A 21,464-nucleotide genomic window follows, 5' to 3' on the forward strand; every position below is an offset into this window, starting at 1 on the left:
TCATAAATGACCAGCATGGTCAAATAATAGGTCTGGGACAGGTAGCACGTCCGGTGAACAGGTCAGGATTCCATAGCCGCAGGTAGTACAGTTGAAACTGGATCAGCAGCACAGCCAGGTGGACTGGAGACAGCAAGGAGTCATCATGCCAGGTAGTCCTGTGACACTGTGGCCCCATCCGATGATACCCCCGGACAGGGCCAAATAGGAAGGACATAACCCCACCCACTTTGCCAAAGCACAGCCCCCACACCACTAGAGGGATATCTTCAACCACCAACTTACCATCCTGAGACAAGGCCGAGTATAGCCCACAAAGATCTCCGCCACGGCACAACCCAAGGGGGAGCGCCAACCCAGACAGGAAGATCACATCAGTTATTGTTATGGATAATCATTTTTATTTGTCAAATGGCAGCCAGCCAAGCATCGATCATCATGTCACCAGAATAAGACCCTCAATATTTATCAATGTATGCACATAGAGGCGTTTCCACCGCCATATCTCGCATAATTAACTCCCACCTTGTCTAGCGGATTTGTTTTGTCGACAGATTTACCGACAGATTTGCTGTTCCCATCAGGCCTGTCGTGACATTTTTTATCCAACGTGTACTTTACTTTACATAAAAAGGATGGCTGGAAACCTGGTTACTGTTAATGGATTCACATGTCAGGATTTATGGCTCCTAAATCCATGACAACGACCACTGACACGCACATTACAGTTGATGACGTCCTGGAGAGTGCTGTAATAACAGGCTAGATACCTGTGTGAAAGTGCACTGGAGCGTGATAAATCCATCTCATTGCAATGCTATCACTCCCAGTTCAACCATCATGACTGCACAGTTGAGCTAACCCAAATCCCACTGAGTCTATCTCACATGTATATCTACTAATGGGATATGCATGTGCATCTGTGTCTGGCTGAGCCAAAGAACCAAGCCTTTACCGTACCTACTGCATGGTTAGATGTTTTCTGCTTACTTGCCACAGTCTTCAGATCAGTTGTTCCACACTATGTTTACCAGCATTACAAGCATACTTCCAATGCCTGTCAATCATTATAGCTCAGTGCATCGGCACCATTGCAGACACGAAAAGCACAAAAAACGAAGCTAAAACGTGTGATTCCTTTTGGCTACATGTCACATTGGACTTCTATGTGTTTTCTGTTAGTTGGCGTCTTTATATTACACGAGTTCTGCAATGCTCCAGTTTACAGTTAATGGCCTTGCAATGGTCAATCACCCCCTAAGTGGGGTAAGCCCCATCGCTCACCCCGCTGGCCCCCTGCCAGTCATGATGATGAGATTAAAGGCAGAGATTTATGACAAGATCACTTTTCTCCTGACTGTCAACCAGTACGGAGGCTCCAGGCCAGATTCCCCCACGGGTTTAGCCCCTCACTGGTTTCCCCTACAAACTGGCATCGTGGAAAACTAAACGTTGCGAGCACAGTGAGGCCTTTAAACCACCTTCGGCTCTTCACAGTTTGTTCTGCAGGTCATATAAATCCCTGTTAGCATGCAACCTTTAAACGAAGCTGCCAGGGTATTAGAGCTGAAGGAGAATTGGGCTGTCTGGGGGGGGAAAGGGAAGATGGTCATAAACTGACCAGGATCACAGTATCTAGATTAGGATATAGCTTCTCCAAGCTAGGACCACTTTAAAGGTCCAATGCAGCCATTTTTATCTCAATATCAAATCATTTCTGGGTAACAATTAAGTATCTTACTGTCATTGTTTTTAGTTAAAATAGTCAAAAAGAAACAGAAATATCTTCTTAGCAATGAACACTTTCTCAAGCGAGAATTTCCCTCGGACTGTCTGGGAGTGGTCTGTGTTAGGAGGGGAAAACTGAAAAGTAGCTGGTATTGGCAGAGAGGTTTGAAACTCTCTTTCTAATTGTTGTATTAAATAACTGACCGCATGGTGATGAAAAGGTATAAGCTCCATACCACCAAAACAGACAGAAATTTCAGGCTGTCTTTTTAAACAGCTCTTTTACTTAAAGGGGATTATCATAGTTTTCACAATTTCACAGTAAAGTTCCAACCTCATTGTGTGGAAATATCTATAAAACACAGGAAAATCACGTTTTTGACTGCACTGTGCCTAAACTAGGACCTCTTTAAGCTAGGACCTCTGTAATAATTAAGCTAGGACCTCTTTAAGCTAGGACCTCTGTAATAATTAAGCTAGGACCTCTTTAGGATAGGACCTCTGTAATAATTAAGCTAGGACCTCTGTCTCTCTCTGTTCCTCAATGTATCTCTCTGTTCCTCAATCAATATGTCTCTCTGTTCCTCAATCAATATGTCTCTCTGTTCCTCAATGTGTCTCTCTGTTCCTCAATGTGTCTCTCTGTTCCTCAATGTGTCTCTCTGTTCCTCAATATGTCTCTCTGTTCCTTAATGTGTCTCTCTGTTCCTCAATGTGTCTCTCTGTTCCTCAATGTGTCTCTCTGTTACTCAATGTGTCTCTCTCTGTTCCTCAATATGTCTCTCTGTTCCTCAATATGTCTCTCTGTTCCTCAATGTCTCTCTCTCTGTTCCTCAATATGTCTCTGTTCCTCAATGTGTCTCTCTGTTCCTCAATGTGTCTCTCTGTTCCTCAATGTGTCTCTCTGTTCCTCAATGTGTCTCTCTGTTCCTCAATGTGTCTCTCTGTTACTCAATGTGTCTCTCTCTGTTCCTCAATGTGTGTCTCTGTTCCTCAATATGTCTCTCTGTTCCTCAATATGTCTCTCTGTTACTCAATGTGTCTCTCTCTGTTCCTCAATGTGTGTCTCTGTTCCTCAATATGTCTCTCTGTTCCTCAATATGTCTCTCTGTTCCTCAATTTGTCTCTCTCTGTTCCTCAATGTGTCTCTCTGTTACTCGATTTGTCTCTCTGTCCCTCAATGTGTCTCTCTGTTCCTCAATGTGTCTCTCTGTTCCTCAATATGTCTCTCTCTCTCTATCAAATGAATATTGCTCCTCTAGGGGTATCTTGTCTGTGGTAGTCCACTACGCAGTGACTCTGGAAGTGGACGGGGCAGGCATCAGTAACGAGACCATGGACTACATCGACCTCCAGTCCAACGTGGTGGAGAAGTCTTACCGTGACGCCGTTGAACGCCCCACTGTGGTCTACACCATAACAGACTTCCGAAACTACATCACTGAAGCCCTGCACAAGGAGAACTTCATGAGCAACACCACTCTGGATGTAGACCCTGACTCACTGCAGCTAGAGCGAGGTACACTGCCTTGCGAAAGTATTTGGCCGCCTTGAACTTTGCGACCTTTTGCCACATTTCAGGCTTCAAACATAAAGATATAAAACTGTATTTTTTTGTGAAGAATCAACAACAAGTGGGACACAATCATGAAGTGGAACGACATTTATTGGATATTTCAAACTTTTTTAACAAATCAAAAACTGAAAAATTGGGCGTGCAAAATTATTCAGCCCCTTTACTTTCAGTGCAGCAAACTCTCTCCAGAGGTTCAGTGAGGATCTCTGAATGATCCAATGTTGACCTAAATGACTAATGATGATAAATACAATCCACCTGTGTGTAATCAAGTCTCCGTATAAATGCACCTGCACTGTGATAGTCTCAGAGGTCCGTTAAAAGCGCAGAGAGCATCATGAAGAACAAGGAACACACCAGGCAGGTCCGAGATACTGTTGTGAAGAAGTTTAAAGCCGGATTTGGATACAAAAAAAATTCCCAAGCTTTAAACATCCCAAGGAGCACTGCGCAAGCGATAATATTGAAATGGAAGGAGTATCAGACCACTGCAAATCTACCAAGACCTGGCCGTCCCTCTAAACTTTCAGCTCATACAAGGAGAGGACTGATCAGAGATGCAGCCAAGAGGCCCATGATCACTCTGGATGAACTGCAGATATCTACAGCTGAGGTGGGAGACTCTGTCCATAGGACAACAATCAGTCGTATATTGCACAAATCTGGCCTTTATGGAAGAGTGGCAAGAAGAAAGCCATTTCTTAAAGATATCCATAAAAAGTGTCGTTTAAAGTTTGCCACAAGCCACCTGGGAGACACACCACACATGTGGAAGAAGGTGCTCTGGTCAGATGAAACCAAAATTGAACTTTTTGGCAACAATGCAAAACGTTATGTTTGGCGTAAAAGCAACACAGCTCATCACCCTGAACACACCATCCCCACTGTCAAACATGGTGGTGGCAGCATCATGGTTTGGGCCTGCTTTTCTTCAGCAGGTACAGGGAAGATGGTTAAAATTGATGGGAAGATGGATGGAGCCAAATACAGGACCATTCTGGAAGAAAACCTGATGGAGTCTGCAAAAGACCTGAGACTGGGACGGAGATTTGTCTTCCAACAAGACAATGATCCAAAACATAAAGCAAAATCTACAATGGAATGGTTCAAAAATAAACATATCCAGGTGTTAGAATGGCCAAGTCAAAGTCCAGACCTGAATCCAATCGAGAATCTGTGGAAAGAACTGAAAACTGCTGTTCACAAATGCTCTCCATCCAACCTCACTGAGCTCAAGCTGTTTTGCAAGGAGGAATGGGAAAAAATTTCAGTCTCTCGATGTGCAAAACTGATAGAGACATACCCCAAGCGACTTACAGCTGTAATCGCAGCAAAAGATGGCGCTACAAAGTATTAACTTAAGGGGGCTGAATAATTTTGCACGCCCAATTTTTCAGTTTTTGATTTGTTAAAAAAGTTTGAAATATCCAATAAATGTCGTTCCACTTCATGATTGTGTTCCACTTGTTGTTGATTCTTCACAAAAAAATACAGTTTTATATCTTTATGTTTGAAGCCTGAAATGTGGCAAAAGGTCGCAAAGTTCAAGGGGGCCGAATACTTTCGCAAGGCACTGTAGGTCTACAGACCGGCTAAACTGTACAACAGGTGGTCATGAACTCTGGTCCTAGAGAGCTACATTATGAGAAAGCTTTTATTCCAGCCCAGAACTAACACACCTAACCAGACTAATAATAGTATTGAGGATTAGTTGATCTAGTACAATTAAGTGTGTTAGTGCTGAAACAAAAGCTTTCTCAGAGAGCAGTCCTCCAGGAACAGGGTTGGCGACCACTGCTAAATAAGGGTTTAGACCTGGGATTTGTGTGAAAAGGTAAAAGTGTTCTCCAGTTTATTTGTGTACGACTGTTTTATTTTCCAGTTGATAACTTGTTTCTGGGAGGGAGACCCACCACCAAACCAGAAGAGTCCAATGACATGATGGTGAGTGAGTGTCAGTTCACTGCTCCACATTGTCCTGAGGAACATTGTGTATTGCATCCTTTTAACAATATAGTCAACTGAATATGTAGTTGATGACATTGCTAGTTCAATGTGTGTTGTTGTGTAGGCTACACTAAAATGATTGCAATGAAAGTCATTTGTTGCTAAAGTTGCTTTGGAAAATGGAATTCATACCCAGCTGTCTCAGTTCAGTAAAAGTCTGTAAAAATAGTCAAGTCCATTTTCCACAAAACTATTCTCAAGACGCAAGTCAGCATGCCATATTAAGCAAACAGTTGTGTTCAATCACTAAGAAATATAGAAAGAAATCTGGTTTGAGTGGAAATATGACATGAATTTATTACGCCGAATGATTCGCTTTTCTCATAGACGGCACTGTAATTACAAAGACACATTTGACTGGGAACAAACTTAATAATCTCAGAATTTACTCCCGCAATTTTTTCCTATTTTTTCTCATCCCTTTATTAAACTGATTTACAATCTTTTTTTGGCTGAATGGCGTTGTCCAATTTGTCTTGACTACCATGTGTTCTCTCTCATTCTCTCAGGTAATGGCAAGCTTCCTAGGGTCTAACACAGGCACAAGGCAGTTACTGGTAGTTAAAGATAAGCACATCTGAAGTCCATTCGTTATTAAATGGGTCCACTTTGACCAAACAGAACTTTATTGTTGTCCTTAGGGCATAACACAACTTTTTGTTTATCCTGTGGTGAAAGACAATGACGCTCTGCTCATTTGTGTGAACACAACCTGGTTTGACGGTCTCTCTGAGTCACATGGCTGTTTGCAGGAAGCCCATTTTCATTGTGGAAGATGAAGTGTGTGTGTGTGTGTGTGTGTGTGTGTGTTTCTCTGTCCCTTGAGCAGGACATACTAATACAGAACATATGTTGAGGTTAAAAGGCCCGTGTTGTTGCATTCATTCATATAGGGCATCCGTTGCTGGGATGTATATGTGAATTTCACTCAGATTTAGTTTATCGTGAGGTATTTTGTGTTTCTGAATATTTACTTTGTGAAGCACACATATCAAGGGCTACATCTGTATCTGTTACAACTCAACCCTGTGAGAGGGAAACACTGCTACAACACAACCTTGTGAGAGGGAAACACTCTGCTACAACTCAACCTTGTGAGGGGGAAACACTGCTACAACTCAACCTTGTGAGGGGGAAACACTGCTACAACTCAACCTTGTGAGAGGGAAACACTCTGCTACAACTCAACCTTGTGAGAGAGAAACACTCTGCTACAACTCAACCTTGTGAGAGAGAAACACTCTGCTACAACTCAACCTTGTGAGGGGGAAACACTGCTACAACTCAACCTTGTGAGAGAGAAACACTATGCTACAACTCAACCTTGTGAGAGAGAAACACTCTGCTACAACTCAACCTTGTGAGAGAGAAACACTCTGCTACAACTCAACCTTGTGAGAGAGAAACACTCTGCTACAACTCAACCTTGTGAGAGAGAAACACTCTGCTACAACTCAACCTTGTGAGAGAGAAACACTCTGCTACAACTCAACCTTGTGAGAGAGAAACACTGCTACAACTCAACCTTGTGAGAGAGAAACACTCTGCTACAACTCAACCTTGTGAGAGAGAAACACTGCTACAACTCAACCTTGTGAGAGAGAAACACTGCTACAACACAACCTTGTGAGGGGGAAACACTGCTACAACTCAACCTTGTGAGAGAGAAACACTCTGCTACAACTCAACCTTGTGAGAGAGAAACACTGCTACAACTCAACCTTGTGAGGGGGAAACACTGCTACAACTCAACCTTGTGAGAGAGAAACACTCTGCTACAACTCAACCTTGTGAGAGAGAAACACTCTGCTACAACTCAACCTTGTGAGAGAGAAACACTCTGCTACAACACAACCTTGTGAGAGGGAAACACTCTGCTACAACTCAACCTTGTGAGGGGGAAACACTGCTACAACTCAACCTTGTGAGGGGGAAACACTGCTACAACTCAACCTTGTGAGAGGGAAACACTCTGCTACAACTCAACCTTGTGAGAGAGAAACACTGCTACAACTCAACCTTGTGAGAGAGAAACACTCTGCTACAACTCAACCGTGTGAAAGAGAAACACTCTGTTACAACTCAACCTTGTGAGGGGGAAAACACTGCTACAACTCAACCTTGTGAGAGAGAAACACTCTGCTACAACTCAACCTTGTGAGAGGGAAACACTCTGCTACAACTCAACCTTGTGAGAGGGAAACACTCTGCTACAACTCAACCTTGTGAGAGAGAAACACTGCTACAACTCAACCTTGTGAGAGGGAAACACTCTGCTACAACTCAACCTTGTGAGAGAGAAACACTCTGCTACAACTCAACCTTGTGAGAGAGAAACACTGCTACAACTCAACCTTGTGAGAGAGAAACACTCTGCTACAACTCAACCTTGTGAGAGAGAAACACTGCTGCAACTCAACCTTGTGAGAGAGAAACACTCTGCTACAACTCAACCTTGTGAGAGAGAAACACTCTGCTACAACTCAACCTTGTGAGAGAGAAACACTCTGCTACAACTCAACCTTGTGAGAGAGAAACACTGCTACAACTCAACCTTGTGAGAGAGAAACACTCTGCTACAACTCAACCTTGTGAGAGAGAAACACTCTGCTACAACTCAACCTTGTGAGAGGGAAACACTCTGCTACAACTCAACCTTGTGAGAGGGAAACACTCTGCTACAACTCAACCTTGTGAGAGAGAAACACTCTGCTACAACTCAACCTTGTGAGTGGGAAACACTCTGTTACAACTCAACCTTGTGAGAGAGAAACACTCTGCTACAACTCAACCTTGTGAGAGAGAAACACTGCTACAACTCAACCTTGTGAGAGAGAAACACTCTGCTACAACTCAACCTTGTGAGGGGGAAACACTCTGCTACAACTCAACCTTGTGAGAGAGAAACACTCTGCTACAACTCAACCTTGTGAGAGAGAAACACTCTGCTACAACTCAACCTTGTGAGGGGGAAACACTCTGCTACAACTCAACCTTGTGAGGGAGAAACACTCTGCTACAACACAACCTTGTGAGAGAGAAACACTCTGCTACAACACAACCTTGTGAGAGGGAAACACTCTGTTACAACTCAACCTTGTGAGAGAGAAACACTGCTACAACTCAACCTTGTGAGGGGGAAACACTCTGCTACAACACAACCTTGTGAGAGAGAAACACTCTGCTACAACACAACCTTGTGAGAGGGAAACACTCTGCTACAACTCAACCTTGTGAGAGAGAAACACTGCTACAACTCAACCTTGTGAGGGGGAAACACTCTGTTACAACTCAACCTTGTGAGGGGGAAACACTCTGTTACAACTCAACCTTGTGAGGGGGAAACACTCTGTTACAACTCAACCTTGTGAGAGAGAAACACTCTGCTACAACTCAACCTTGTGAGGGGGAAACACTCTGCTACAACTCAACCTTGTGAGGGAGAAACACTCTGCTACAACTCAACCTTGTGAGGGGGAAACACTGCTACAACTCAACCTTGTGAGGGGGAAACACTGCTACAACTCAACCTTGTGAGAGGGAAACACTCTGCTACAACTCAACCTTGTGAGAGAGAAACACTGCTACAACTCAACCTTGTGAGAGAGAAACACTCTGCTACAACTCAACCGTGTGAAAGAGAAACACTCTGTTACAACTCAACCTTGTGAGGGGGAAAACACTGCTACAACTCAACCTTGTGAGAGAGAAACACTCTGCTACAACTCAACCTTGTGAGAGGGAAACACTCTGCTACAACTCAACCTTGTGAGAGGGAAACACTCTGCTACAACTCAACCTTGTGAGAGAGAAACACTGCTACAACTCAACCTTGTGAGAGAGAAACACTCTGCTACAACTCAACCTTGTGAGAGAGAAACACTCTGCTACAACTCAACCTTGTGAGAGAGAAACACTCTGCTACAACACAACCTTGTGAGAGAGAAACACTCTGCTACAACTCAACCTTGTGAGAGAGAAACACTCTGCTACAACTCAACCTTGTGAGAGAGAAACACTCTGCTACAACTCAACCTTGTGAGAGAGAACACTGCTACAACTCAACCTTGTGAGAGAGAAACACTCTGCTACAACTCAACCTTGTGAGAGAGAAACACTGCTACAACTCAACCTTGTGAGAGAGAAACACTCTGCTACAACTCAACCTTGTGAGAGAGAAACACTCTGCTACAACTCAACCTTGTGAGAGAGAAACACTCTGTTACAACTCAACCTTGTGAGGGGTAAACACTGCTACAACTCAACCTTGTGAGAGAGAAACACTCTGCTGCAACTCAACCTTGTGAGAGAGAAACACTCTGCTACAACTCAACCTTGTGAGAGAGAAACACTCTGCTACAACTCAACCTTGTGAGAGAGAAACACTCTGCTACAACTCAACCTTGTGAGAGAGAAACACTGCTACAACTCAACCTTGTGAGAGAGAAACACTCTGCTACAACTCAACCTTGTGAGAGAGAAACACTGTGCTACAACTCAACCTTGTGAGAGGGAAACACTCTGCTACAACTCAACCTTGTGAGAGGGAAACACTCTGCTACAACTCAACCTTGTGAGAGAGAAACACTCTGCTACAACTCAACCTTGTGAGTGGGAAACACTCTGTTACAACTCAACCTTGTGAGAGAGAAACACTCTGCTACAACTCAACCTTGTGAGAGAGAAACACTGCTACAACTCAACCTTGTGAGAGAGAAACACTCTGCTACAACTCAACCTTGTGAGGGGGAAACACTCTGCTACAACTCAACCTTGTGAGGGGGAAACACTCTGCTACAACTCAACCTTGTGAGAGAGAAACACTCTGCTACAACTCAACCTTGTGAGAGAGAAACACTCTGCTACAACTCAACCTTGTGAGGGGGAAACACTCTGCTACAACTCAACCTTGTGAGGGAGAAACACTCTGCTACAACACAACCTTGTGAGAGAGAAACACTCTGCTACAACACAACCTTGTGAGAGGGAAACACTCTGTTACAACTCAACCTTGTGAGAGGGAAACACTCTGCTACAACTCAACCTTGTGAGAGAGAAACACTGCTACAACTCAACCTTGTGAGAGAGAAACACTCTGCTACAACTCAACCTTGTGAGAGAGAAACACTCTGCTACAACTCAACCTTGTGAGAGAGAAACACTCTGCTACAACACAACCTTGTGAGAGAGAAACACTCTGCTACAACTCAACCTTGTGAGAGAGAAACACTCTGCTACAACTCAACCTTGTGAGAGAGAAACACTCTGCTACAACTCAACCTTGTGAGAGAGAACACTGCTACAACTCAACCTTGTGAGAGAGAAACACTCTGCTACAACTCAACCTTGTGAGAGAGAAACACTGCTACAACTCAACCTTGTGAGAGAGAAACACTCTGCTACAACTCAACCTTGTGAGAGAGAAACACTCTGCTACAACTCAACCTTGTGAGAGAGAAACACTCTGCTACAACTCAACCTTGTGAGGGGGAAACACTGCTACAACTCAACCTTGTGAGAGAGAAACACTCTGCTACAACTCAACCTTGTGAGAGAGAAACACTCTGTTACAACTCAACCTTGTGAGGGGTAAACACTGCTACAACTCAACCTTGTGAGAGAGAAACACTCTGCTGCAACTCAACCTTGTGAGAGAGAAACACTCTGCTACAACTCAACCTTGTGAGAGAGAAACACTCTGCTACAACTCAACCTTGTGAGAGAGAAACACTCTGCTACAACTCAACCTTGTGAGAGAGAAACACTGCTACAACTCAACCTTGTGAGAGAGAAACACTCTGCTACAACTCAACCTTGTGAGAGAGAAACACTCTGCTACAACTCAACCTTGTGAGAGGGAAACACTCTGCTACAACTCAACCTTGTGAGAGGGAAACACTCTGCTACAACTCAACCTTGTGAGAGAGAAACACTCTGCTACAACTCAACCTTGTGAGTGGGAAACACTCTGTTACAACTCAACCTTGTGAGAGAGAAACACTGCTACAACTCAACCTTGTGAGAGAGAAACACTCTGCTACAACTCAACCTTGTGAGAGAGAAACACTGCTACAACTCAACCTTGTGAGAGAGAAACACTCTGCTACAACTCAACCTTGTGAGAGAGAAACACTCTGCTACAACTCAACCTTGTGAGAGAGAAACACTGCTACAACTCAACCTTGTGAGAGAGAAACACTCTGCTACAACTCAACCTTGTGAGAGAGAAACACTCTGCTACAACTCAACCTTGTGAGAGGGAAACACTCTGCTACAACTCAACCTTGTGAGAGGGAAACACTCTGCTACAACTCAACCTTGTGAGAGAGAAACACTCTGCTACAACTCAACCTTGTGAGTGGGAAACACTCTGTTACAACTCAACCTTGTGAGAGAGAAACACTCTGCTACAACTCAACCTTGTGAGAGAGAAACACTGCTACAACTCAACCTTGTGAGAGAGAAACACTCTGCTACAACTCAACCTTGTGAGGGGGAAACACTCTGCTACAACTCAACCTTGTGAGAGAGAAACACTCTGCTACAACTCAACCTTGTGAGAGAGAAACACTCTGCTACAACTCAACCTTGTGAGGGGGAAACACTCTGCTACAACTCAACCTTGTGAGGGAGAAACACTCTGCTACAACACAACCTTGTGAGAGAGAAACACTCTGCTACAACACAACCTTGTGAGAGGGAAACACTCTGTTACAACTCAACCTTGTGAGAGAGAACACTGCTACAACTCAACCTTGTGAGAGAGAAACACTCTGCTACAACTCAACCTTGTGAGAGAGAAACACTGCTACAACTCAACCTTGTGAGAGAGAAACACTCTGCTACAACTCAACCTTGTGAGAGAGAAACACTCTGCTACAACTCAACCTTGTGAGAGAGAAACACTCTGCTACAACTCAACCTTGTGAGGGGGAAACACTGCTACAACTCAACCTTGTGAGAGAGAAACACTCTGCTACAACTCAACCTTGTGAGAGAGAAACACTCTGTTACAACTCAACCTTGTGAGGGGTAAACACTGCTACAACTCAACCTTGTGAGAGAGAAACACTCTGCTGCAACTCAACCTTGTGAGAGAGAAACACTCTGCTACAACTCAACCTTGTGAGAGAGAAACACTCTGCTACAACTCAACCTTGTGAGAGAGAAACACTCTGCTACAACTCAACCTTGTGAGAGAGAAACACTGCTACAACTCAACCTTGTGAGAGAGAAACACTCTGCTACAACTCAACCTTGTGAGAGAGAAACACTCTGCTACAACTCAACCTTGTGAGAGGGAAACACTCTGCTACAACTCAACCTTGTGAGAGGGAAACACTCTGCTACAACTCAACCTTGTGAGAGAGAAACACTCTGCTACAACTCAACCTTGTGAGTGGGAAACACTCTGTTACAACTCAACCTTGTGAGAGAGAAACACTCTGCTACAACTCAACCTTGTGAGAGAGAAACACTGCTACAACTCAACCTTGTGAGAGAGAAACACTCTGCTACAACTCAACCTTGTGAGGGGGAAACACTCTGCTACAACTCAACCTTGTGAGAGAGAAACACTCTGCTACAACTCAACCTTGTGAGAGAGAAACACTCTGCTACAACTCAACCTTGTGAGGGGGAAACACTCTGCTACAACTCAACCTTGTGAGGGAGAAACACTCTGCTACAACACAACCTTGTGAGAGAGAAACACTCTGCTACAACACAACCTTGTGAGAGGGAAACACTCTGTTACAACTCAACCTTGTGAGAGAGAAACACTGCTACAACTCAACCTTGTGAGGGGGAAACACTCTGCTACAACACAACCTTGTGAGAGGGAAACACTCTGTTACAACTCAACCTTGTGAGAGAGAAACACTGCTACAACTCAACCTTGTGAGAGAGAAACACTGCTACAACTCAACCTTGTGAGGGGGAAACACTCTGTTACAACTCAACCTTGTGAGGGGGAAACACTCTGTTACAACTCAACCTTGTGAGGGGGAAACACTCTGTTACAACTCAACCTTGTGAGAGAGAAACACTCTGCTACAACTCAACCTTGTGAGGGGGAAACACTCTGTTACAACTCAACCTTGTGAGAGAGAAACACTCTGCTACAACTCAACCTTGTGAGGGGGAAACACTCTGCTACAACTCAACCTTGTGAGAGGGAAACACTCTGTTACAACTCAACCTTGTAAGAGAGAAAAACACAACTAATCTGCAGCTGCAGCTAGGGAGGCACAGAGGGCCGGCTTTTGTGTCCAAATGTATCTTCTGCGTGCCAGTGCAATTTCTTTCCACTGAAGTTAGTCTGGATAGAAGGATGAATTTCCACTGTAATTCATTGAAGATGTTGAGGATCATTTTTTCCCCCCACTTTGACTTCTATAAGGGCTGTTGAATGTATACGTGATCATATCTGTCATCCTATGCATGTGCTTTTTGATCTGTGCATGGGGAAATGTAGGTATTTTTGCATTTATGTATGCATGGGTGGTGTAGGTTTATGTAAGTCTATGTAGTTGTAAGTCTATGTACTTCTGTAGTTGCTTGTGTCCATCCTTGGGGCATGGCCAGCCCAGGTGTATCGTCTGGGCAATTCCCGTATAGATAGAGGATTTAGGATTATCTTTCCTCTAGCCAGCCTAATCTAGGTATATTGTTGGCATTTTCTATGTCTGCCAACCTCCCCTTTGGGCTACAGGTAGACAACAATACACACGGACGTTCATTTAAGTGTGAGTTACTAGACGTACATTTCTCTAACGTTAGTAGAATGTAAGAATAATGTCAGTGCACTTTTATCGACCTTTGTCTTTTCTTCCTGGTGTGTCAGGACAATGTTCTGGCTGCTGAGAAACCACCAGATGCTCCTGGCCAAGACTTGGATGTCAGCGACATCTTCCTGAAGAAGGATGATTTCCTGTTTCCTGTGGACCCTTTGAAAGGCTCCGGGAGCGTTGTGGCCAGTGAAAATGATGTGTTTGTTCTGGATGCAACCACCTTGCCACCCAGCACCACGGCTGTCCCTGCAGAGAGTGAGCACTCCTGTTTCTACTTCCTAAATCACGAGACCACATTCACATCACCTTGTATACTGTCAACCACACAGTAACACACAACACAAAAAAACACATTCAAATCTGATTTAATAGAGTTTTGAAACCATTTATCCATTGTTAATATCATGGATTGTCCTCTATTCTGTTTTCACTCTGTTTCCCTTCACTGAAGAGAAGGGAGATTCCGTGTTCCAGTAACAAAGCATGTGTTTTCCTGTTTTTCTAGATAATGGAAATATTGAAGAAGAGGGATTTCTTCTCAGCAACACTCAGCAAGACTCTGATACTCCCGGTGGGGATGGTGTGGTCGGTGCTGGAGGCTCCTCTACCTCCTCCCCTTCACAACCACAGACCACAGAGGCCCCGGTCCCGGCACCTCCCAGAGTAAACCCAGATTTGGATGTTGGCTCTGGCTCCGGCTTCTCTGGGGATGACCAAGGGGCTGACGTCCTCCCATGGTTTCCCGTGACAACTGAGGAGACAGACTACATAGAGGAGGAGGAGGAGGATTCTGTGGTGGGGGAGGTGCATTTTCCAGATCCAGAAGAGGAACCAAAGGAGGAAGAGAAGAAGGATGAGGAGAAGGGGGAAGAGATCACCGAATCTGTCCTGACTGAATCTCCAGAGGATATGGGTCCTTTTGAGTCCCATCCAGAATCTGCCCCAGTTGAAGAAGAGCCACAATGGCCTTTCTTGGACAGGCTGCCTGTGACCCAAGACATTAGTACCCGACCTGACTACACGACCACCGCTGAAGTCCCTGTGTTCTGGACCGCAGAGACCCTGACAGTGGAGCTCTCCATACAGACGCTGGAGGCCTCTGGGATTTATGCCGATTATTACCCAAGCGAACCATTCACCATCATAGCACCAGTCACTGATTATCCCTATCCTCAGTTTTACACCACTGAGGCCCTGGTGTTGGAAGGGCCAGCAGCTGAGACCCATGGTTCTATTGAGTCACCTACCTTCATAGACATGGAGCTGTTCACAGTCAAGGAGTCCATCTTCGATATGATCACCTCTGAACCACCAGAGATCGAAGCCTTCACCGACAGACCTTTACTCTTGGTGCCCGATCCTGAAGATGAAGATGGAGAGGTGGAGATCTTGGAGGAACAGGGGGCGGAGGTCGCAGGGCCATTGGCCACACTACTCCCAGGCCTTGACATCTCAGAGGAGGACCTTGCTGAAGATCAAATCTTTGTTGTGGCTGCAGGTACAGCAGCCCCGGAAGTCATAGAGTCTCATAGCATCTTATCCCCCGAGAAGGAATCTCCCTTCTCTCGTATATCTGACTCTGTACCAGAAGAGGAGGAAGCCACACACCATCCAGCCACCACAGAAATAGCACCACATGGTGACATTGAAATCTCTGAGACACCTGAAATTGCCCCAATAATCCTACCTCCATTCTTCCAGCCCACATTCAGACCCACAGAAAACCTGCCTGAGGCAGCAGAAGAGTCAGATGTTAGCATTGAAGAAGGAGATGTTAGCATGGCGCTAGCACCCCCTTCCCCAGCTCACGACACATACGAACTAGAAGTCGGCACTTCAATCCAAGCGGTTGGAGACTACGCACCAGACTCACCCATGTCGGAAATTGACCTCACCTTCAACGTGTATGACGGAACGAGTCACATGGACGGGGACAGCAGCGGGTACTCCAGCATCGCCCACGGATCAGACGTGGGCAGCATCGCCATGGCGAAAAGCCCTGGCAAGGATCTGATGGTGTTCTTCAGCCTGAGGGTGACCAACATGATGTTCTCTGAGGATCTCTTCAACAAGAGTTCCACAGAGTACAAAGCCCTGGAACAGAGGTTCCTCGAACTGGTAAAGGATATATGGGATTATCTGCAATAACATTGGGGTATGGGGGCCATAAATGAATGTTCAGTATGCGTAGAGACGCCCTTCTCAAGTTCATTTTACCTTTTTCATTGCTGTGAATGTTGTAATATGTTGCATATAATGGATTCTGTAGTAGAACTTTCAAATTAACTGTTTCCATGGTTATTGGATTTGTCACAAGTCATACAGTACCTGTGGAATACAGTATATCTTGGTGTTTTGGGAAGCATAAAGTAACAATGTCTCTTTCTCGTCTGTAGCTCATCCCTTACCTGCAGTCTAACCTCAGCAACTTCCAGAACCTGGAGATCCTGAATTTCCGTAACGGCAGCATCGTGGTGAACAGCAGGATGAAGTTTGGGAAGCCCGTCTCTCTGGGGGTCACCAATACTGTGTACCTTATCCTAGAGGACTTTGCTAACTCAGCCTTCCAAACCATGAACCTCGCCATAGACAAATACTCACTGGATGTGGAATCAGGTAAACCTCAGCTGCAAACAAGTGATACTTGAGTCTTGAGTGATGTTATTCTGCAGTGAGAGTAGGAAATGTATGAAATCATGTCAACAAGTACTCATTGTTGTGAAGCATTTCCTGACAGTAATGTCCGTTTGGTGGATGATCTTCTGTAGCTGAGGTTTCATTATTGGATCTTGAAAGATGTGAAAGTCGACAACAGAAGCAATGGCATGCTGACCTAACCCAAACTTCTCACATTAACACATCAGCAGGAGATTGCTGTATTGAGTCATTGAAGTGAGATGACTCTTTAGTTATGAATCAAGTTGTTTTCTCAACACTTTGTAACTCAAAGAGCCCATGAAAATAACATAACGATCTCAATGTGTCAATGGCTTTGATACTGTGGCCCCGGGATGGTGATCTCATGTGGTTGACACTTCTGTTTGGGCTAGGGTTGCAAAATTCCGGGAACTTTCAATAAATTCCCTGGATTTACCAAAATCCCAGTTGGAGGATTCCAGGAATCAGGAGGGACTAAGCAGGAAATCCAGAATCCTCCAACAGGGTCTTCTGGAAAACCTGGGAATATTTCAACCCTCGTCTGGGCAGATGTACAATGTGATCAGCAACAGTACTGTACAGTATGTGTCATAATGAGGATGAGTCACCATGGTGTTATTCTATAAGGCCGGCTGGGTCGTTACATTATAATCTGTGTTGTAATCTGTCTGAGCCAATCATAATCATCTACTGTAACACTGATGCTTAATCATGTCACATCATGTAAGGTCTCCACAGGGCATCGGATTAGAAAAAGACAAAGGTATATGTTAAGGGTTAAGGTTAGAGGTAGAGAGTTAAGGTTGGAGTCAGAGTTAGAATACTTCGCTCTTTTCTAGAATGTTCCGAAAGTGACAACTAAAGTCCTCTGGGCACGTCATCATCAGCCAATTTACGACTAAAGTCTGAAACATTCTAACATATATTTTCTGTGGTGTATTTATGTGTTATTTTAGAATTAGTGACCACCATCACCAGGACAGTCAAACCCCCATCCCTGAGTCACCAGGTTCTCAGATGGTAGAACTGAGGTCACACAAAACACATTTCTTTATGTTTTCTTTGTCGTTGCCAGGCAACCAGGCAAACCCCTGCAAGTTCCAAGCGTGTAATGAGTATTCGATGTGCACGGTGAACCGCTGGTCCGGGGAGGCGGAGTGTGTGTGTGACGCGGGTTACTTCAGCGTGGACGGACTGCCGTGCCAGAGTATCTGTGACCTGCAGGAGGACTTCTGTCTCAACGATGGGAAGTGTGATGTCATCCCTGGCAAGGGAGCCATCTGCAGGTGGGTGGGAGTTTAGTTAAGGACACTGACATGATGAATTCACTATATAGTTGTGTATGTGTATGTGTGTGTTTGAGATGCATGTGGTTCTAATGCTGTTCTGTGTGGTTCTAGATGTCGTGTTGGAGAGAATTGGTGGTACCGCGGGGAACACTGTGAGGAGTATGTGTCAGAACCTCTGGTGGTGGGCATCGCCATAGCGTCGGTGGCTGGCTTCCTATTGGTGGCCTCAGGGGCAATCTTCTTCCTGGCCAGGACTCTGAGGGACGGTTATGACAAAGAGGATTCAGAGGATCCCCTACGGTAAGCAGCAGACTCATAAACCCAGAGGGAGAAGGAGTAAATCAGATTATTTACCTGTCACGTGTAATGGTTATTTAAGATATCACTGCAATGTTGCTTGTAGAGTAATGTCATCTGATAATATTTTGGCTTATCTTGCATAATAACTGCAGTACCAGTCAAAAGTTTGGACACACCTACTTAGTGTTTTTCTTTATTTTTATTATTTTCTACATTGAAGAAGAGTAGTGAAGATATCAACACTATGAAATAACACGTATGGAATCATGTAGTAACCAAAAAAGTGTTAAACAAATCAAAATATATTTTATATTTGAGATTCTTCAAATAGCCACCCTTTGACTTGATGACAGCTTTGCACACTCTTGGCATTCTCTCAACCAGCTTCACCTAGAATGCTTTTCCAACAGTCTTGAAGGAGTTCACCACATGTGCTGTGCACTTGTTGGCTGCTTTTCCTTCACTCTGCGGTCCAACTCATCCCAAACCATCTCAATTGGGTTGAGGTTGGGTGATTGTGGAGGCCAGGTCATCTGATGCTGCACTCCATCACTCTCCTTCTGGTCAAATAGCCTTTACACAGCCTGTCGATGTGTTGGGTCATTGTCCTGTTGAAAAACAAATGATAGACCCACTAAGCGCAAACCAGATGGGATGGCGTATCACTGCAGAATGCTGTGGTAGCCGGTTAAGTCTGCCTTGAATTCTAAATAAATCACTGACAGTGTCACCAGCAAAGCACCCCCACACCATCACACCTCCTCCTCCATGCTTCACGGTGGGAACCACACATGCGGAGATCATCCGTTCACCTACTCTGCGTCTCACGAAGACACGGCGGTTGGAACCAAAAATCTCAAATTTGGACTCATCAGACCTAAGGACAGGTTTCCACCGGTCTAATGTTCATTGCTCGTGTCTCTTCTTATTATTGGTGTCTTTAGTAGTGGTTTCTTTGCAGCAATTCGACCATGAAGGCCTTATTCAGATAGTCTCCTCTGAACAGTTGACGTTGAACGTTGAACAGTTGACGTTGTGTCTGTTACTTGAAATCTGTGAAGCATTTATTTGGGCTGTAATTTCTGAGGCTGGTAACTCTAATGAACTTATCCTCTGCAGCAGAGGTAACTCTGGGTCTTCCTTTCCTGTGGCGGTCATCATGAGAACCAGTTTCATCATAGCGCTTGATGGTTTTTGCGACTGCACTTTAAGAAACTTTCAAAGTTCTTGAAATGTTGCATTTTGACTGACCTTCATGTCTTATAGTAATGATGGACTGTTGTTTATCATTGCTTATTTGAGCTGTTCTTGCCATAATATGGACTTGGACTTTTACCAAATAGGGCTGTCCTCTGTATACTAACCCTACCTTGTCACAATACAACTGATTGTCTCAAACGCATGAAGAAGGAAAGAAATTCCACAAATTAACTTTTAAGAAGGCACACCTGTTAATTGAAATGCATTCCAGGTGACTATGTCATGAAGCTGGTTGAGAGAATCCTAAGAGTGTGAAAAGCTATCATCAATTCAAAGGGTGGCTACTTTGAAGAACCTCAAATATAAAATATATTTTGTTTTATTTAAAACGTTTTTTTGGTTACTACATATTCCCATATGTTTTTTTTCATAGTTTTGATGTCTTCACTATTTTTCTACAATGTTGAAAATAGTACAAATAAAGAAAAACCCTTGAATGAGTAGGTGTGTCCAAGCTTTAGTACTGTATGTAGTAGGACAGTTAAGAAGGTTAAGAAATACTATACTGGTGTGTAGACAGACAATAAATGTAGATGGTTGTCCTAAAATGTTTTGGTTAAGTGAAGCTTTGTGCATTGTTAACGGGGTGCTTGACCGAGAATCTGTCCGAGAGAAAGAACTATGAGAGCGTGATTAGCGTCTCAGACTTCCTTGGCAGCCATGTTGTTTTTGATTAACCAATCAGGACATGTTTATTGAGAAGTATCAAAACAGTGCTGATTGTATTTAGAAGCCCAGAGTTGCAGGATCAACAGTATATGTGTGTGTGTGTGTGTGCGTGCATGTGTGCATGCATCCATGTGTAGGCGTGTGTGAATGTGTGTGTGATTGTTTTATGAATCAGTGTGTGCCTCGGCAGCTGCCCTGAGTTTAGCCTGCCTGCTTCTAGTGACACAAGGCCTGGCCTCGACAGATAGACCTTGGGCCAATGCCCATGTTAGCACCATGGGCCCTTCTAACAGCCCCGCCCTGCAGTCTCTCACTGTTACCAATAAACTGTCCACAGACTGCTAGATTGGACTCCTGACCAGTTCAGTGTGTTTCTCATATGAGTGTTTAGCTCATGGAACATGGCGTACTGTATAATGTAAAGACTGTATCTGATGTAGCTGCAGTCCACAACACTTCCTGTTCAAAGGTTGGAATGTATAGTTAACAAAACATTTCCAAAGGGGAAATTACATTTGTTTGTGCCGAAGGTTTTTTATTTAATACAGCGTAGCTTGTCAGATGTTGTTTATTACAGATATGGAGCAGCAGCTGGAGTGAGCCACAGGCAGCGGGGAACTCACAATGAAACTTCATCTGTGGTAGGAATGTGAGAGAGGGAGAGAGAAATCAAGAGAAATAAAGAGAGAGAGAAATAAAGAGAGAAAGGGAGAGAGAGAGAGGGAGAGAAAAATATATAGAGAGAGAAATAAAGAGAGAGAGAAATAAAGAGAGAGGGAGAGAAATAGAGAGAGAGTGGGAGAGAGAGAGAAATAAAGAGCGAGGGAGAGAAATAGCTAGAGAGTGGGAGAGAGAGAGAAACAAAGACAGAGGGAGAGATAAAGAGAGAGCGAGAAATAAAGTAGAGAGAGAGAGGTAGAGAGAGAGAAATAAAGACAGAGGGTTGAGAGAAAGAGAGAGGGAAAGAGAGAGGGAAAGAGAGGGAGAGTGGGAGAGAGAGAAATAAAGACAGAGGGAGAGATAAAGAGAAAGAGCGAGAAATAAAGTAGAGAGAGAGAGGTAGAGAGAGAGAAATAAAGACAGAGGGTTGAGAGAAAGAGAGAGGGAAAGAGAGGGAAATAAAGAGGGAGAGAGAGAGAGAAATAAAGAGAGAGGGAAAGAGAGAGAGAAAGAGAGAGGGAAAGA

The 21,464-nt window shown here is 44.2% G+C and overlaps 1 protein-coding gene across 1 annotated transcript in view; it reads left to right on the forward strand.

The window, feature by feature from the left end:
* LOC110527195 (uncharacterized) overlaps positions 1–21,464 on the forward strand; it is a 43,141-nt gene that overhangs the window by 12,848 nt on the left and 8,829 nt on the right. Inside the window, exons 11-17 of the mRNA XM_036982499.2 lie at positions 2,991–3,247; positions 5,187–5,248; positions 14,157–14,358; positions 14,609–16,221; positions 16,500–16,719; positions 17,837–18,047; positions 18,162–18,350. Coding sequence (XP_036838394.2) covers positions 2,991–3,247; positions 5,187–5,248; positions 14,157–14,358; positions 14,609–16,221; positions 16,500–16,719; positions 17,837–18,047; positions 18,162–18,350 — 2,754 coding nt within the window. The remainder of the gene's footprint in view (positions 1–2,990; positions 3,248–5,186; positions 5,249–14,156; positions 14,359–14,608; positions 16,222–16,499; positions 16,720–17,836; positions 18,048–18,161; positions 18,351–21,464) is intronic.

Source organism: Oncorhynchus mykiss, chromosome 7 (genome assembly GCF_057628025.1).
Source record: "Oncorhynchus mykiss isolate SJ-2025 chromosome 7, ASM5762802v1, whole genome shotgun sequence".
Lineage (NCBI taxonomy): Eukaryota > Metazoa > Chordata > Actinopteri > Salmoniformes > Salmonidae > Oncorhynchus > Oncorhynchus mykiss.